Genomic DNA, 14405 nt, shown 5'->3' with positions numbered 1-14405 from the left:
TCTTTTCTTTCTGCTTGTCTTTACTTTCAGTTTGGCTGTGCCTCCTCGGCTTCCTGACGCGATCGACTTGTTACTTAACATCCAAGTTTCCATGTGTATGGTCTCTCTATCTTTGACTCACTACTCTCTGTCTCTCTCTGTCAATACCCTTTGTGTAAGGACAACACTCAAGTTTACCGGATAGAATATTAGCCCAATTCATTGTGAGCAGGCTTGTTGAACACGTCAAGAAGGCGCAGAAGCGACAACACCTTTAGGTCGCTCTTTCTCTTACAGGTGTCCGACTTTTAACGCCAAGCACCTCCCTCCAAGAACGAAGAGATGTGGTGGGTCTCTTGGAAGTCCCTTCAGGTAAGGAGGACAAAGTGGTGGAGCCCTTTTAAAATGTCCTGAGGAGCAATATATCGCCGACCAATCCTCTAACCGTGTTTAACACTTGTTGCTCATTCAGATTTTGATTAGAATTCGAATTCGGTTTGACGGCCCAAGGAGTCCCTGGACGGCCTAACTCTCAAACATGCATCAAAATTGACAACTACACCTAGCTTGCAAAAATATTTTTTAATTTCTTAGCCTAGTTTGGCAGGAAAAAAAAATCGACAATGGAGGGCTTCTCGTGTGTTAGCTTAGTTCCTCCACTAGACATGCCGCTTTGAAAAAAAATGCTAACTCAAGCTAAAATATATTGCTCTTTGGAGACTTTCCACTGACTGACTATTCATGAATGAATCGCAAGGTGGACAGAACAATCATTTTTGAAATTGTCAAAATTGATATTTCTTTGAATTTCTTTTTGAGCGTCGTCCGCCCAACGAGACCGGTCATTATTTCGTTCATACGTGTAATTCGATGTGGCAATGTCCTACCTAGCATATCATGTTGGAACTCAATGTATTGGTGTGGTTGCGTCCTAAAGTTTCCTCTCTCGAGAGAAGGCTCGGGAGGGAGAATCAAACCTGAGATTCTCCTATCGTTCAGCTTTGTCCAGGGAAATCTTTGTCTAACCGATGGCAGACTTAAAACTTCTTTAAAGTGAAGGCTTACAATAACGGAATCATGGCTCATCATCAGACTTTTGTCACTTCGGAGAGTAACTTGTGGTGGATTGCTTGGCTCACAAACTTTAATCAAGGGTACATATCAAAGGTTCTAAAGTAAGCACGTCCTTCATTACTCCCGGAAGTGTACCATAGTGTATGTTGATACTTAATTAACAGGTCGATATGTCAATGCGATTTGGTACAAATCGATTCACTTGCACTATCGTTACTTTTGCCCTATTCCTTATAAGAAATAAGAACGCACATTTAGAACTTGAACATGTAACATCAAAATTACATTTTGGGCTAGATGGGTGAGAATATGGAGCATATCATTGAGAGACTAAAGAGTCATGAGTCAGTTGATGTTGTCTATCATGATTTTGCCAAGGCCTGTGATAAAGTGGCACATAGCCTTTTGTTGAAAAATTTCGATGAGACTGGTAAACAAGGTAAGGTTCTCAGTTGGCAAAAAGGTTTAAGTGTTATGGCTTAAGGGTCGTTGAGTGACACATACGTATGTTAAGTCAGGCGTTCCACAGGGTTCCATTTCAGGACCTTTCCTTTTCTCAATATTCATTGCTCCGCTACAAAAGCTTAATGCAAATTACTGGCAGTATCTTTTCATTTGCTGATGATATGAAATTAGCTTAGGATAGAAGTGGTCAAGATCCCAGAGCATCTCCAATTGAAAGTCGGCCATGCGTCCGCTTCCGATATAGTATCACGAAAATGACTAGTGACTAAACTGTACTAGTCGATAGTTTTGCCACATCTTGAATATGTTGCAACCATTTGGGCTCCAATTAGTTCAGCTGGTTTGAAAATGGTCAGATAGGTCCAAAAATGTTTTACCAGAAACATCAAAAGTATGAGAGAGAGCTTTCGTATTGAGAAAGGCTTGAAAGGTTCAGACTGCACAGTATTCAGAGAAGGTACGAAAGGTATCTGATATTGTACGCTTTCAAAAGCATCTACGAGCTTTGTCCCAACCCAGGTTTTAGGGTCAATTGTAGTGACCGTAAAAGCTTAATGTGCGTTTTGAAAGCACGCTTAAGCCATCGAGAGTCCCAATAAGTTCGTACAATAAAGTCCTCCTCTTCTCATTTTCGGGCTTCAATCTTCAATTTGATTCCCTCTACAATTGGTAAGGGGTACATAAATGTTGGTGATCTGGTAGCATCCTTCAAGGTAGACTTGCACAAATATTTGATTAGAATTCCAAACCTTTCAATCAAGGGCTAGCTGGGTTTGCCAACTCCAATTCGCCGGTAGATCAAAGGTCATCGAAAGTTAACTGGTAGCAAATAGACGAAATATAATCTTCCATTTTAATTATTCTGGGGATTGCATTTTCAGTAGCGGTTAGTAAAGCCCCTGAAAAACCCAACCAATATAAGAACATTCGACTGTTTTGTCAAGCGGATTTCGTAAAGCGGATAACTAACATGAGTTCACACTAAAAAAGAATGTGACTGTCCTAGTGCCCAGGCAAAGATTTATTGTTTGAGGTATTGTAACTGCAATGTACAAGATCAGGTATTGCTCCCTTCTTTGTCTTAAACCTTCAGTACGATCAGAACAGAACAGAGCTCGCATAAGCCATTTTAAGATTATCTTTCTGCATGTGAGTATGAAGTAACCTATTTGCCCTTGGCCGTGGCACAGTTTTCGCAATCCAATTTCATGACCACACATGCATTTTCATAAAATTGCACGATTAAAGAATGCCCTTGGTCAAACAAGAGATGCGAATATAGTAATTTTGTACAAATGGGAACCCTTTGGCTTTCAATCGTGTCCGTTGTTGCATCCAAAGAGTTTGAAATTCCCGCCTCGCTTTCGAATGGCCACAGCGTCTTGTTTGGTTTCCGGCAGAGGAATCCCCGTCGTTTCGGGAAGCGTCAGAGCCACGAGGCCCGCTAGTGTGGCGATACCACCCATGATTAGTAAAGGAAACGGGGGCCAAAACGACCTTAGTGCCCCAAGAAGTAAGGCCAGAAGACCCCCAAGTCTTGCCACAGTGCTGCAGATCCCCATGGCTCTGTTCCGTATGGCTGTAGGGTAAAGCTCAGCTGAGTAGAGATACACAACTGCGAAAAGACACGTGGCACTGAACTTGCCGATCATGGCAAACACGATCTGAAAAGACCTGAATTGCTCGTATTCCATGCAGAATCCAGCCAAAATGCACGAAATTCCCGCCAAAATCTGGAGCTTCACCGTCATAAATCGTCGTCCAAAGAAATCCAGGGTAAAAAACACGTAGGCTGTGCTAGGGATTTCGGAGAGAATACCAAGAACGAAATTCAAGTAAGGATCACCGGCGAAGGATGTCAGGGCAAACGTGATTCCGTAGTACGCCATTGTGACGCTGGCCCATTGCATCGACAAGGCAGCTGTCCTGAAGAACAAAGTTTTTGACTTGACCAAAACGCCAATAGTCAAAGTTTCGCCTTCCTCTCCGATCTCAAAGGATTTGGCTTTCTTCTTTTGCTCAACCCGGTAGAGATGGTTCGGATGAGGCCGTCCATTGAAGTCCGCAATAGAGTTGATAATAACCTTGGCTTCAGAAATCCGACCTTTGGCAATCAGCCATCTGGGCGACTCTGGAACAAGCCATTTCAAGAAGATCATGAGGGAAATTGGCGCCGTCGCCACAATATGCAAAGTGGTCCAGTCGCGGATGAGGAACACAATCAGAGAGAGAAGAAGAGCCCCCCACACAAAGCCCAAGGACAGGGCCATACCCACTTGAACGGAATATTTGGGTGTGGTGCTCTCCAGTCCAAGGAGATATCCAGACATGTAGCTCCCAATCCCGGCCATTCCAATAAGGAACCGGAGCATTCCATATAGCTCTGGAATGGTGACGAAGGCTGCCAATATTCCACAGACAAATAGCATTGCTGCCGCTGACAAAAGAGCGTTCAAACGACCCCATCTGTCTGACACTATGCCAAAGATAAACGCGCCAAAGAGCATACCAACCATGTAGGTTGCATTGTAGAAATCTCGGAGAAATTCGTACTCGCAGACGAATCCAAAATCCACTGTCAATGTAGTTTGAGCATAAGTTCGATCGATGATCAAGTCTTCTTTAGCGCAGTAGGTCAAATTGGCCTCACTCAGGTTGCTTTGGAGTCTCTCAACGTAATCAAAGCACGAAAGTGGGTCGGATTCGTCAAGGAATTTGTACTGTTTGCACTTGGCGATGTTATCTCCAATGTTCTCCGGGTCGAAAGCGTCCAACAAGAAATTCGGGAGTGTTTGGTTCTCTTGATTCCCATAATACGGAGAACCTGGTCCTTCACTGCACTCTGTGACCGGACACCTGTATTTGGGCACAAATGCCACAAATGCAAATAAAAGAGCCGAAAGTCCCAAAGCTGCCGAACTGGACCATAAAAGGACAATATTCTTGAGTTGAAACCATCCTCGGGGACCAACCTCTTGCAGGATTGCATTGAAATCTCCAATCTCTTCCCTGGAAGAAGCATCACTTGAGACAGACTTCATCCTAGAGGCCTTGTTTCTCTCGGACTAATCATGTTTGAGAAACGCATAGGCTCTTTTTCTACCAGCTATATTTGGCGTGGGCAAGTTCGAAATCTCAGCACCCATTCGGAAGGGATCTTCCTCGGTTGTTGGCGGCGCAACTGGCCGCAAGCAATAACTCGCCTGTTCTGGGCATCTACGGTGCACGTGGGTAAGCCTGTATAGTATATCTGTGTTCTTTTGCTAGAGGTGCCGTGAAGGTACTGTGCCTTCTGGCATTCTATTGAAGATTGGTTATTTTTAAACAAATGCTTGGCTTGGGCTGGAAAAATTGAAATAAACATAGAGACTCCTTGATGACGCGAATTAGTCACTCAAAGGCTTGGCAAGGGAAACATAAGATAAGGAGTTCTTCACATATTACCAACAATTCGCACAAGATGCTCTTTTTCTTGTTTTGTTGAATTTACTTGCTTGCAATGTACTTTTTTGCTCGTCATGGAAGAGTTCATTGCAATTTACTATGGGCCTGTTTTTTCGAACGAGCTTCATGGGTGAGTATGTACAGAAACTCCCACAAAAGTATGGGCCCTATCTAATTTCTTTGTTGATGTGAAGGGAAGGCAGGTGTTTTGCTGTTGGAACTGAGGAAATCACAAATCAATCGTGATCATCTGTGCCCATTTCAATAGTTTGGCCTCTCTGAGCCCACCAATTAAATTTTTCTCACCGTCGGATTGCTTTGTTTCCTTCATAAATCCTTTATCCAGTCTCTCGTAGGTCTTAATTATCCTCAGAAAAAATGTCGCACCTAAACTATGATTACTCGTTTCCCATGGAAAACCTGCTTGCCGAGACACTCAATCCCCGTTTAAGTAACTTGAGTACGAAGTCAATTATCATGTGCTACGTAATACATACTTACGTCGTGACTGTGGATGATCGTTTGGAATTTGCAATTCATTCCATGTTATTCAAGTTGCCGAATGCCACGGGATGCTAAAAGATCTCAATCTCCAGTGGGGCATTCGCAAGCCCGAAGATTGAGTCAAAATTTGGTTAGTAATGATCTGTCGGGCAATCTATCATTTTACCCTGGCCTAAGGGCGATGCCAGGTCTGCCTCCGAACGTTTTTTAGCTACCTCCAAGGTCTTTCCTATCATTTATTTCCTGTTTGAGTGCATTCTTGTACTCTGCCGCACAAAAACTTTCAATGACCTGACCTCAATGTCGTCTCATCAGAAAGTTCGCCCTTACATTCATCAGCGAAATTGTAAAACAAAATGATTGGAATATTCTTGACGTTCTTTAAAAGAACTTTTTATCATCCATGATGTACAGGTAAGTCGACCAATAGACCAGCATTAAGAAGCCAAATACAGTGGGGAAAAATATTCTAGATTTGGCATCAATCCATTCAAGGGCTTCTTCAGTGCTATGATAAATCATCATTTGATGAATGGGCTTCATTGTGAGGAATGAAATTAGCCTGGTTACTCCCAAAAGGGCAGCGTGCTCAAGTTTGACGAATATCCTTGGAACTTTCATCCTGTCTTGGAGTCGTTGTAGCCAAGGTGGAAGATCTTTCTTCTTCTTCCTTCTCCTTCGATCCTCATTGGTGGAAGGGGTACTCACTCGGGTTGGAATTGGTACTGCGTCCTGTTTCTCAGTACCATTATCGTCATCATGCTCGGAATGTTTATCTTCCTCAGATCCGCCACCCTGGCCATTTTCTTTATCCGCTAACGGGGGTTGACCAAACGGGCCGTCGCAAATCGGACAATACGACCTTCTTCTAGCTCGTGATTTGCGATATTCCTCTAGAAGTTGTTTTTCCAAGGCGCCGAATTCTTTGCTTTTCTTTTCCTTCAACTCTTTGGCTCTTTCCTCAGCCTCTTTGTATCTTCGAATGTAGAGGGTAATGAAGTTGATAACCGCAAATTCAATCAATGAGGCGAACACACAAATGAAGCAAACCATGACGAATACGTCCAATGCAGTTGCATACGGCACCTCTGGCTTACCCTTTGGAGCGAAACCAATCTTCGTAACGGATAAGACCGTGGTGACTCCTGTAGGTTAGGCAAGTGTAATCATGTGAATACATGTAATTGCAAAACGAGTTCCTTTCTGAATCCTCACCCAAACCACATCTAGCAGGTACATCGGTCTTGATAATCCAAAAGGCGACCCAAGAACAGAAGACAATGAGCAACAATGGCGTGTAGATTTGCAGGATGAAGTAACCAGATTGTCGCTCAAAGGAGAACAAGAGGAAAGCGATGGAATCGGTCCGGAATCCACTCTCAATCTTCCGGTTGGTTCGGTTGGTTGATGTGCCGTAATCCCAGCCCACCAACGAAAATTGAGCCATGCTAACTTCTTCCAAAGATATTGGCTGGAGGTACAAACATTACCAGCATTTAAAAAAAAACACCCCATGGAAGGGTTCCAGTATGTACCATTAAACACTTTGTACCTGAGGTTTCCAAGAATATGTCACTTCTTCTGCTGGATATCCGTAACTTCCAATGTACAAGGGACAGATTTGAGAATCAAACGGAAACTTTTTCAATCCCATCTTGCATGTGGCGTGAATTGTGAGCCGTTGAGAGAAGCTCACACTTCCATCCGGCGAAATCCTGGAAAACCTGTTGGGAACGGTCATCTTATGCATTTTGGACTTTTTGCCGTTGATGAAGAACGTGTCCGGTTTCCAGATCATCTTCAAGATTTTCCAATCAAGCGACAACTCGCTGATCCCAGAGTTGTTGAAGGCCAATCGGTCGTCCTTCCAAGTTTGACGGAAATAGCAATCTAAGAAAAACGACTGGAATGGAACCATACCAAAATTGTACGCTTCTTCAACAACTCCAGAGCTCACATACGTTAGCCTACTTGTGTGTTTTCATCCACAGGGCCCATGGATCTGATGGACATATTCAAAACGATGTGGAGCTTTTTCTTGCCAAAGCCCGGACGAACCCTCTTGTCATATCTTGGACCCAAAAGCTCGTCCAAAGTCTGGGTCATCTCTCGGGCCAACTCTTTTCCAGTTTTGTACGGTTCAAAAGCTTTCCGCTTGAATCTGTGCTGCACGTAGTCTTCTTCGGCACTGGAATCGTGTTGAAGATCTGAAATGGGCTGAATCGCTTGGTGACTAGCGTGAGACCACAACCCCAACACAAGTAGGAGAACCCCTTGAACATTCATTTTCCCCAAGTCATGAAGGTCGCAATAGATTGTCTTGTGGAAATCACTCACAACGAGAGGTGTTCACGCCTTCTGATCCGTGACAAATCTCTCATTTTTCCGTTCCTCCTCACCTTTCTTCTGACAAAAATGATGTTGGGATGAACACTGTCCTCGGGCTTGCTATCTAATCCAGCTACATCTAGAATATTGAGAAGGTAGCCTTCGCCGAGAGACTGAAGAGCTTTTTGCAAGCTCTTCGTGAAGCAACGGCTCCTCTGTCAATTAAAGAGCTTTCACTTGAAATTGAGACAAGAAAATAAATTTGGGCACACGACATTAGACGCATTGAGGTGTCACCATCTGAAAGGGGAGGCAGCAAACTATGCAAACATCTGGCTAGGAAAGCGAGTGTGACCTACATCATCTCTCCTTGGCGGGAACATTCCCCGAAAAGTTTTTCCAGTCTCCATTTGCTTAACCCAATTTTGTTCTTTTGATATCCGACAATCCAGGACCGATGACTTCTAATGCTCTGTAAAACAAATAAAATCGAGGTTCGACGCCGCATCTTTCAGTAACTTGCGTCAAAGTAATTCATGAAAATAAATGTTGTCTTTATTCATTCCTATTTGGGGATAAATTTGAAGAAACGTGTTCAATAAGAATAAAAAAATGATCATTACTGGCTCATCACAGAAGGAATGGAATGATTGATTTTCTGTTAGAAAGGCTGCTGGGAAATCTTTCCACGTAGTTGGAATGTTTCTCTCTGGCCCAATAAGCCATGACACTGAATCCAACAAAGGCAAAAATCCATGCAGACAATGAGTTGACTAACATGGCAAATGCAACCCATCCCAACACTTCAAACAGATAGTTTGGGCATACCACCCAATTAAACGCCTTTGAAAACAGATATTTAGAAGATGGCGAAGGCACAGTTCTTTCAGAGGAAAATAATTTTTGCTCTCTAAGAGCCATATGGCATGAATAATTGGCGTATTGACACACAACCCATGAGCAAATAATAAGATAGGACCCAAGATCCAATTGAGCACAAGGAAATGGGCTATTGACACTATGAGAAATCCACAAAGCAAATCCGTGGTAATAAGCGCAATTGACGATGATGTCAATTAAGGCAAGCTTCTTCTCAGGTCCATGGATATGGACAAACACGTTTTCGAAGAGCCTTTTGACAAAATGAAGGGTCCATATGCCGAATGCCACGATCTTATACTGACAATCCCAATCCACATTGAGTAGGTAGTATAGAATTGGAAGTGAGTACTCCAGGAAATTTGAATAATACGGTGTGCTATAACTAGAAAATAGACGAAATCACGAGCTCCACTGTGGCCGAAAAATCGATTTAATGTTAATTCAAAATATTTACCTTCTGAGCAACATTTCTTGATGGTCGGTGAATTCTTGTGGGTTTAGAACCAGGGTTGCTACTTTGAACTGTTTTGCCTACGAGGCGTTGGCAACAAATTCGGCGGGAATTTCAAAGGCATCTTATGACTCCTTGATCAAGAGTTCGCCAAGAGACGCAAAATACGGCAGCCATACATCTAATGAGTAATGCTACTCAAACAAAAAAAGCTATTATTTTGAAAGCGTGAACTATAAAAAAGACAGGGATTTAAGCAAAGGCTGACAAATTTCAGATAGGGTTAGGCGTAATTTACACTTTAATTGTGTTGGGGGTGAAAACGAAACCATTTGCTTCGTTGAACTTCAAGGAAGTCTTTTGTGTTTGCATTCGGTCTCCATCAGTATGAGGTTACACTTTGTCTTTGAGTTGGATTCGTTACTCGTCACGATCGAACAAAATTGAAAGGGATACCTTAATTGAGGACTTGTTTTGAACTTGGCCTAAAAACCCTGACACTTATTTCTCGGAAACTAATATCTCTACGATCCATCCATTTTTTGTAACTGAATCGTCTTGAGCTAAATGGAACAAAAGTAATTTGTTCCATGTCTCGCAAATCGATCACTCTCTGTGTCTCAAGGAATTTTCCCCATTAGCCCTCATACATTCCTCAAAAGTCACACAAAATGTCCATTGCACTTGTAACTCAACTTGTAAGTCCCTCTCCCAAAGATCAAACAATCTCTAACTGGTTTGCCACACTTTGCCACTAAGACTCTCAAACGTAATAATAAAATTCAAACGACGATATCTTAATCTCAGTTCTGAGTTTTCCTGCCGACAAATTGACGCTTTTTGTCCTCATCTCTTGATGGAACTTGTTTCTATTGGAGCCCCTCTCAGTGAGATGCATGCAGGGATCGTCAATTTGAAACAAGTCTGATGTGTATGAGTGCATGTGTGCCATTGATGTTGAGGCGGAAGCAAGTTGTATCCCAGATCAACATCAGGCTGGTTTAATTGATAATACAATTTGGCACATCAAGCGGAAACGTTGCGGCAATCTTTCCACTTTGCTATTGTAATCTAGATTAAATTCGAGTACTTCGAGCACCACAACAGTTCGGCGACTTTCAAGCCAATCAACGATGGGATGAACTCTCAACTCTAAACGTCATCACTCATCACCCATGGTCTCGAGAGCAAATGACAAACGTGCATGGCCTCAAGCTAAAATTGCGGATTTCGGAGTGAAATTTGTTGTCCTGGGAGACGTCAAGTGAATCTAGTTCAAGTAGCCAAAGAGCGTCATTCAAATGATGTCTTTCCTAAAGTTCATGGCCAAGGTGATAATGACAAATGGAGATGTGAGGAGTTTGACATTTCAAGCGCATTCAAAGCGATGATCAAGCTCCACTCAATTAGTGTTACCCTGTCTAATTTGTGTGTAATATTCGCGGAGGTTACGGAAAGCTTGATAGAGTCAAAACGCATAGATTGGCTAAATATGTTTGGGAGTGTTTTATCTGCATAATTCACTTGCCAAAAATTGAAGCTAAGTGAGGCCTTGGGGATTTTCTTTGGTTATCAATCGACAATCGACCTTATCAAGATGGCGTCATCAATTTCAGAAGACATCGCCAGTCACTGTTCAAAAGGCGGCTGTTTTCGTGAAAAATGGCTTGTCTAGAACGCCAAGTGTGGATCAATTTTGGACGAAATTAGCATCAATTTGCATTTAGTTTGGTCAAGAGATGATTAATGTTTCATGTTTGTACCAATCCAACGCCGATTGAGATCGGTTAAGGTAATGTTTCCATTGGTTTCATTCACCATTAAATCTGCACCATAGATGCATTGAAAACAAAAATGCATTTTTCATTCATTTATATACTGACCTAGCCATGGAAGTCCAAAGGGAAAGTTAGTCTGATGAATAAAAAGAGAGCAGAAGTGCTATTTCTTAGGCCTGTCTACCTAACCTGCACTGCATGTCCCTTTAGAATTGAAACATTTTGTTATCTTCAGCTTTATAGGGCATATCAAGTGAAGGAACTTTAAGGAATAATGTGGTCCGGCTCCCTGATGTTGGTCATTTTGGGAAGGGAGAACTAAGACAAACATCAGTGAACTCTCTCTATCCCCCCATTGAATTTCCAATAATGAAGAGATTTTGAGTCAGTTGTGTTACAAAACCAAACAAAATGAGCATATTTGGTGTTGATTGGTGAACGCACTGTCAAATTGGCTCAGTGCCACAATGCCATATGCTTAGATGAGGAGGTGAAATTAAATAATTGTCAAAATTCAATGCATGCACAGTGCGGTTTGGTTGGGCATGTTGGTTTTGATTTTACTCCAAGGAATAACATCAGTTGTTTATGAATGCGTTCACTTGACAAGCCCTATTGGTAGATAGCAAGGCAAAAGCACAGCGGCAAAGAGCTCTCAAGACAAGTTTTTTTCTCTGTTTATGTTTTTCTCTTATTGTGAAAACCAAAATTTGGACGTTGTTACAAAAGAATACAAAAAGATTGGTCCTAGACGAGATTCTGCCACAGGAAAATACAAATCAAGGGTAAGATTCAGAGGTTTATTCAAAAACAATTGTAGAACAATGAGTCAATTTGTTTGTGTTTTGTTTGTCTTCAAATGAGAATTTCCCCTAACAAATACCATACATAGAGTAATTTTTGACCACCCAGTCATTTGATAGAGATTTCGTTGAAATTACAATTCACATCCATGGGGAACTTGTTATTTCAAAATAATGGAAGTAGGGCATTGACTCCAATTGAAGATATTAATTTTCAACCATAGTCTCCCCGTTCATATCTTAATGACAAAAATATTTTTTTTTTGCGCACTTGTGTTGTCAGAAACGCCGTGGTAAAAACTCAAGTACGAACTGGAGCATAACTTTTAGGATATATGGTTCTATCAAACCGTGAATGAGCGTTTGATTCCCAATGAGTGATGTAGTTAATAAGATGTACCTCTTCCAAAATAGAGATTGAAAAATCACTTACAATACCTTATTTACATAGATTGACTAGTAGTAAACATATTTTTTAAAAGTTGTAATATCAATGACTAAGTGTAAAAATACGTTGGATTGGAAGGCTGTATTTTGATGGCCAAAAACTTCAGCTCAATTAACGTTTGCTTGATAACAAAAATAATTGAATTTTGCTCCGACCTAAAAGAAATGCAAAAAATGTTTTCGTATTTATTAGTACTGTGGAACAAATAATTCTTTCAAACAAAGGACAATAATATTGTTGAAGAGGTAATCTGGCGGGGCATTTTTTTCAGTAACAAAATTTGCTGGCTTACAAAGTGAAAAAATGTTGATAAGGCACAAACGTCTTCTAACCATTGGAAATGAGTCAAACATAAACAAGTGATATCTGGGAAATGGAAAGACTAAAACAATTTGGTCTTTCTCCCAGTCAAGTCTTTCATCATTACAAATTGACAATTGATTACAAATATATTGATTGCATTGCAACTGAATCTTTAATTTCAACATGTCACACACCCCATTCACACAACCTCTGCACTACAGGCTAAAAACCTCCTAGCAGCTGGACGTATCTGAAGATGGTTTGAATGTAAATTTAGACTTTGCAAGGTACTCATATGTTTGAAGAGGTTGACATTTGAGGTAGATCAAACAGGCCCAAATCTGTTGTACAATGCATCGGCTCAGAGCAAGTCATTGAAGGATTGTCACTGAATGATGTACAATTGATTACTCCAATTGTGTCCTGTAATGCTGGATCACTAACACCAAATCACAAGCAGGATTCATAATGAGTGAAAAAAGTTTTTCTGAGTTATTTGACTTGTCTTGTTCAAAATATATGCATATTGTTGTAACATGCAATACCAGCGTGAAAAATGATATCCTGATTACTTCACACCTTTCATAGTTAGCCCATTATAAATGAATAAAGCATTCAACGAGCATGTCTGGATAAAAGTTGCCTTGATTGACAAGTTTCCTATTGTATCAAATGGAAAACGATTTTTGCTACTTAAAAAGGCCCCTCTAGGAATAACTTCTCTATTACCGTTCAATGCATGACTTGGAACTTCATTCTCACAACTCGAAACCAGAGTCCCTGGAATCACAATCAAGATTTTCATCCTCACTTCGGTCTGCGGTGTTTCGTGTGTTACTGTGAGATGACGAGTCGGAGAATCCAACTTTCGCCTTCATCTCTTCTCAACCTCGTCTAATCAATTAGCTCTATGGGTCATCATCATTCACGAACAAGAATAATCCGTCAAACATGAGCTTCATAAAAAGATATTCCAAATCGGTCCCCAGAAATTGGTCTGCATCCGGGTGAAGGTGTTGTAATAAATGACAAGCTCGAGCACGATTGCCAGCTTTGTTCTATTTCGAGAGGACGATGTATTTTTTAGGGGATGACATCGTCAAGGACATGGTTTTATGATATAATTGATATGCTTCTGATGCTATAAGACTCTTTATTGTTGGCATTGGGGTATTTACGTTTGAAAGAGCTTGGAATAGGAAAATGATTGACTATATTGAAATCAATTCAAACCATGAATTAAAGCAAATGATCTCCCGCTTAAAAAGGTTAACAATAATATTAGAGCAACGGTGAGGAAAGGCATATATTTTTTTTGTTCGGGGTTTGTTTTCAATAATGTTGCTTCCTATGAAAAAAAACTAATTCCTTTATAACAAATTGATTCATTTTGATATTACAACGAGACTTTCAGCTGAAAAATTGTGAATAAATTGAAAATGGTTATGTAAGTGTCAAATCGTTTAAGGTTTGTTGAACAAGAGCACGGTGACAAAGTAGGATTATCAGCTTAAAGGACTACTACTACTATTACAGTAGACATCCTGTCAAGAAATAGGGCACTTTTTGTCAATCACCCTAAAAGGACCTGCAAGACAAGTATGACGAAATTTTCGAATATAACCTAAGCTCCATGTCCAACATGATGAGGAAGATGCATCACATTTTCCGTCCAACCTTTTTTGGAGGCCTTGCACGTATTTCCCCAACCATCGCAAGAAACCCCTATTCCCCCCAAATTTCAAGGCTGTCTTTGAAGGAGTGGTCTTTTGAGGAGTTACGGCTGGCTAGCCGATTCCCCGTGGGTAACAATTATTTCCTCCACCGATCAAAGTGAAGTTGTCGAGCCATCATTTAAAAGGAATCCATTGATTAGATGACGATTGAAAACGACGACGTCAAGGAGGACATGCTTCAAATGCCATCTGACATTCCAGATGATATTC

At 41.2% G+C, this 14405-nt stretch overlaps 2 protein-coding genes and 1 long non-coding RNA gene across 3 annotated transcripts; all 3 read right to left on the bottom strand.

The window, feature by feature from the left end:
* Positions 1-2516: 2516 nt before the first annotated feature.
* LOC131893498 (organic cation transporter protein-like) lies at positions 2517-4680 on the bottom strand. The gene has a single exon (XM_059243547.1). The coding sequence runs from the start codon at positions 4557-4559 to the stop codon at positions 2832-2834; it is 1728 nt and encodes a 575-aa protein (XP_059099530.1). The 5' UTR covers positions 4560-4680; the 3' UTR covers positions 2517-2831.
* A 1152-nt stretch (positions 4681-5832) lies between these two features.
* Positions 5833-7752, bottom strand: LOC131893499 (gamma-aminobutyric acid receptor subunit alpha-6-like). The gene is made up of 4 exons (XM_059243548.1): positions 7438-7752; positions 7019-7369; positions 6682-6937; positions 5833-6611 (listed from the first exon to the last, which is right to left on the bottom strand). The coding sequence occupies exons 1-4, from the start codon at positions 7750-7752 to the stop codon at positions 5848-5850; spliced, it is 1686 nt and encodes a 561-aa protein (XP_059099531.1). The 3' UTR covers positions 5833-5847.
* Positions 7753-8327: 575 nt separating this feature from the next.
* On the bottom strand, positions 8328-14350 carry LOC131893503 (uncharacterized). The gene is made up of 3 exons (XR_009374705.1): positions 14285-14350; positions 9131-9251; positions 8328-9058 (listed from the first exon to the last, which is right to left on the bottom strand). It is a non-coding gene; the product is annotated as an uncharacterized LOC131893503 (long non-coding RNA).
* Between the last annotated feature and the right edge of the window lie 55 nt (positions 14351-14405).

Source organism: Tigriopus californicus, chromosome 2 (assembly GCF_007210705.1).
Source record: "Tigriopus californicus strain San Diego chromosome 2, Tcal_SD_v2.1, whole genome shotgun sequence".
NCBI classification, from domain to species: domain Eukaryota; kingdom Metazoa; phylum Arthropoda; class Copepoda; order Harpacticoida; family Harpacticidae; genus Tigriopus; species Tigriopus californicus.
The sequence above is the reverse complement of the archived record's forward strand: the minus strand, read 5'-3'. Positions and strand labels throughout refer to the sequence as shown.

What these genes read in the sequence shown, in the direction of transcription:
- LOC131893499 (XM_059243548.1), bottom strand. Translation starts at nt 7,752, where the DNA reads ATGAATGTTCAAGGGGTTCTCCTACTTGTGTTGGGGTTGTGGTCTCAC. An exon ending in CATATTCTTGGAAACCTCAG is followed by an intron (nt 6,938 to 7,018) that starts GTACAAAGTGTT and finishes TTGTACCTCCAG; the next exon opens with CCAATATCTTTGGAAGAAGT. An exon ending in ACCTGCTAGATGTGGTTTGG is followed by an intron (nt 6,612 to 6,681) that starts GTGAGGATTCAG and finishes CCTAACCTACAG; the next exon opens with GAGTCACCACGGTCTTATCC.
- LOC131893498 (XM_059243547.1), bottom strand. Translation starts at nt 4,559, where the DNA reads ATGAAGTCTGTCTCAAGTGATGCTTCTTCCAGGGAAGAGATTGGAGAT.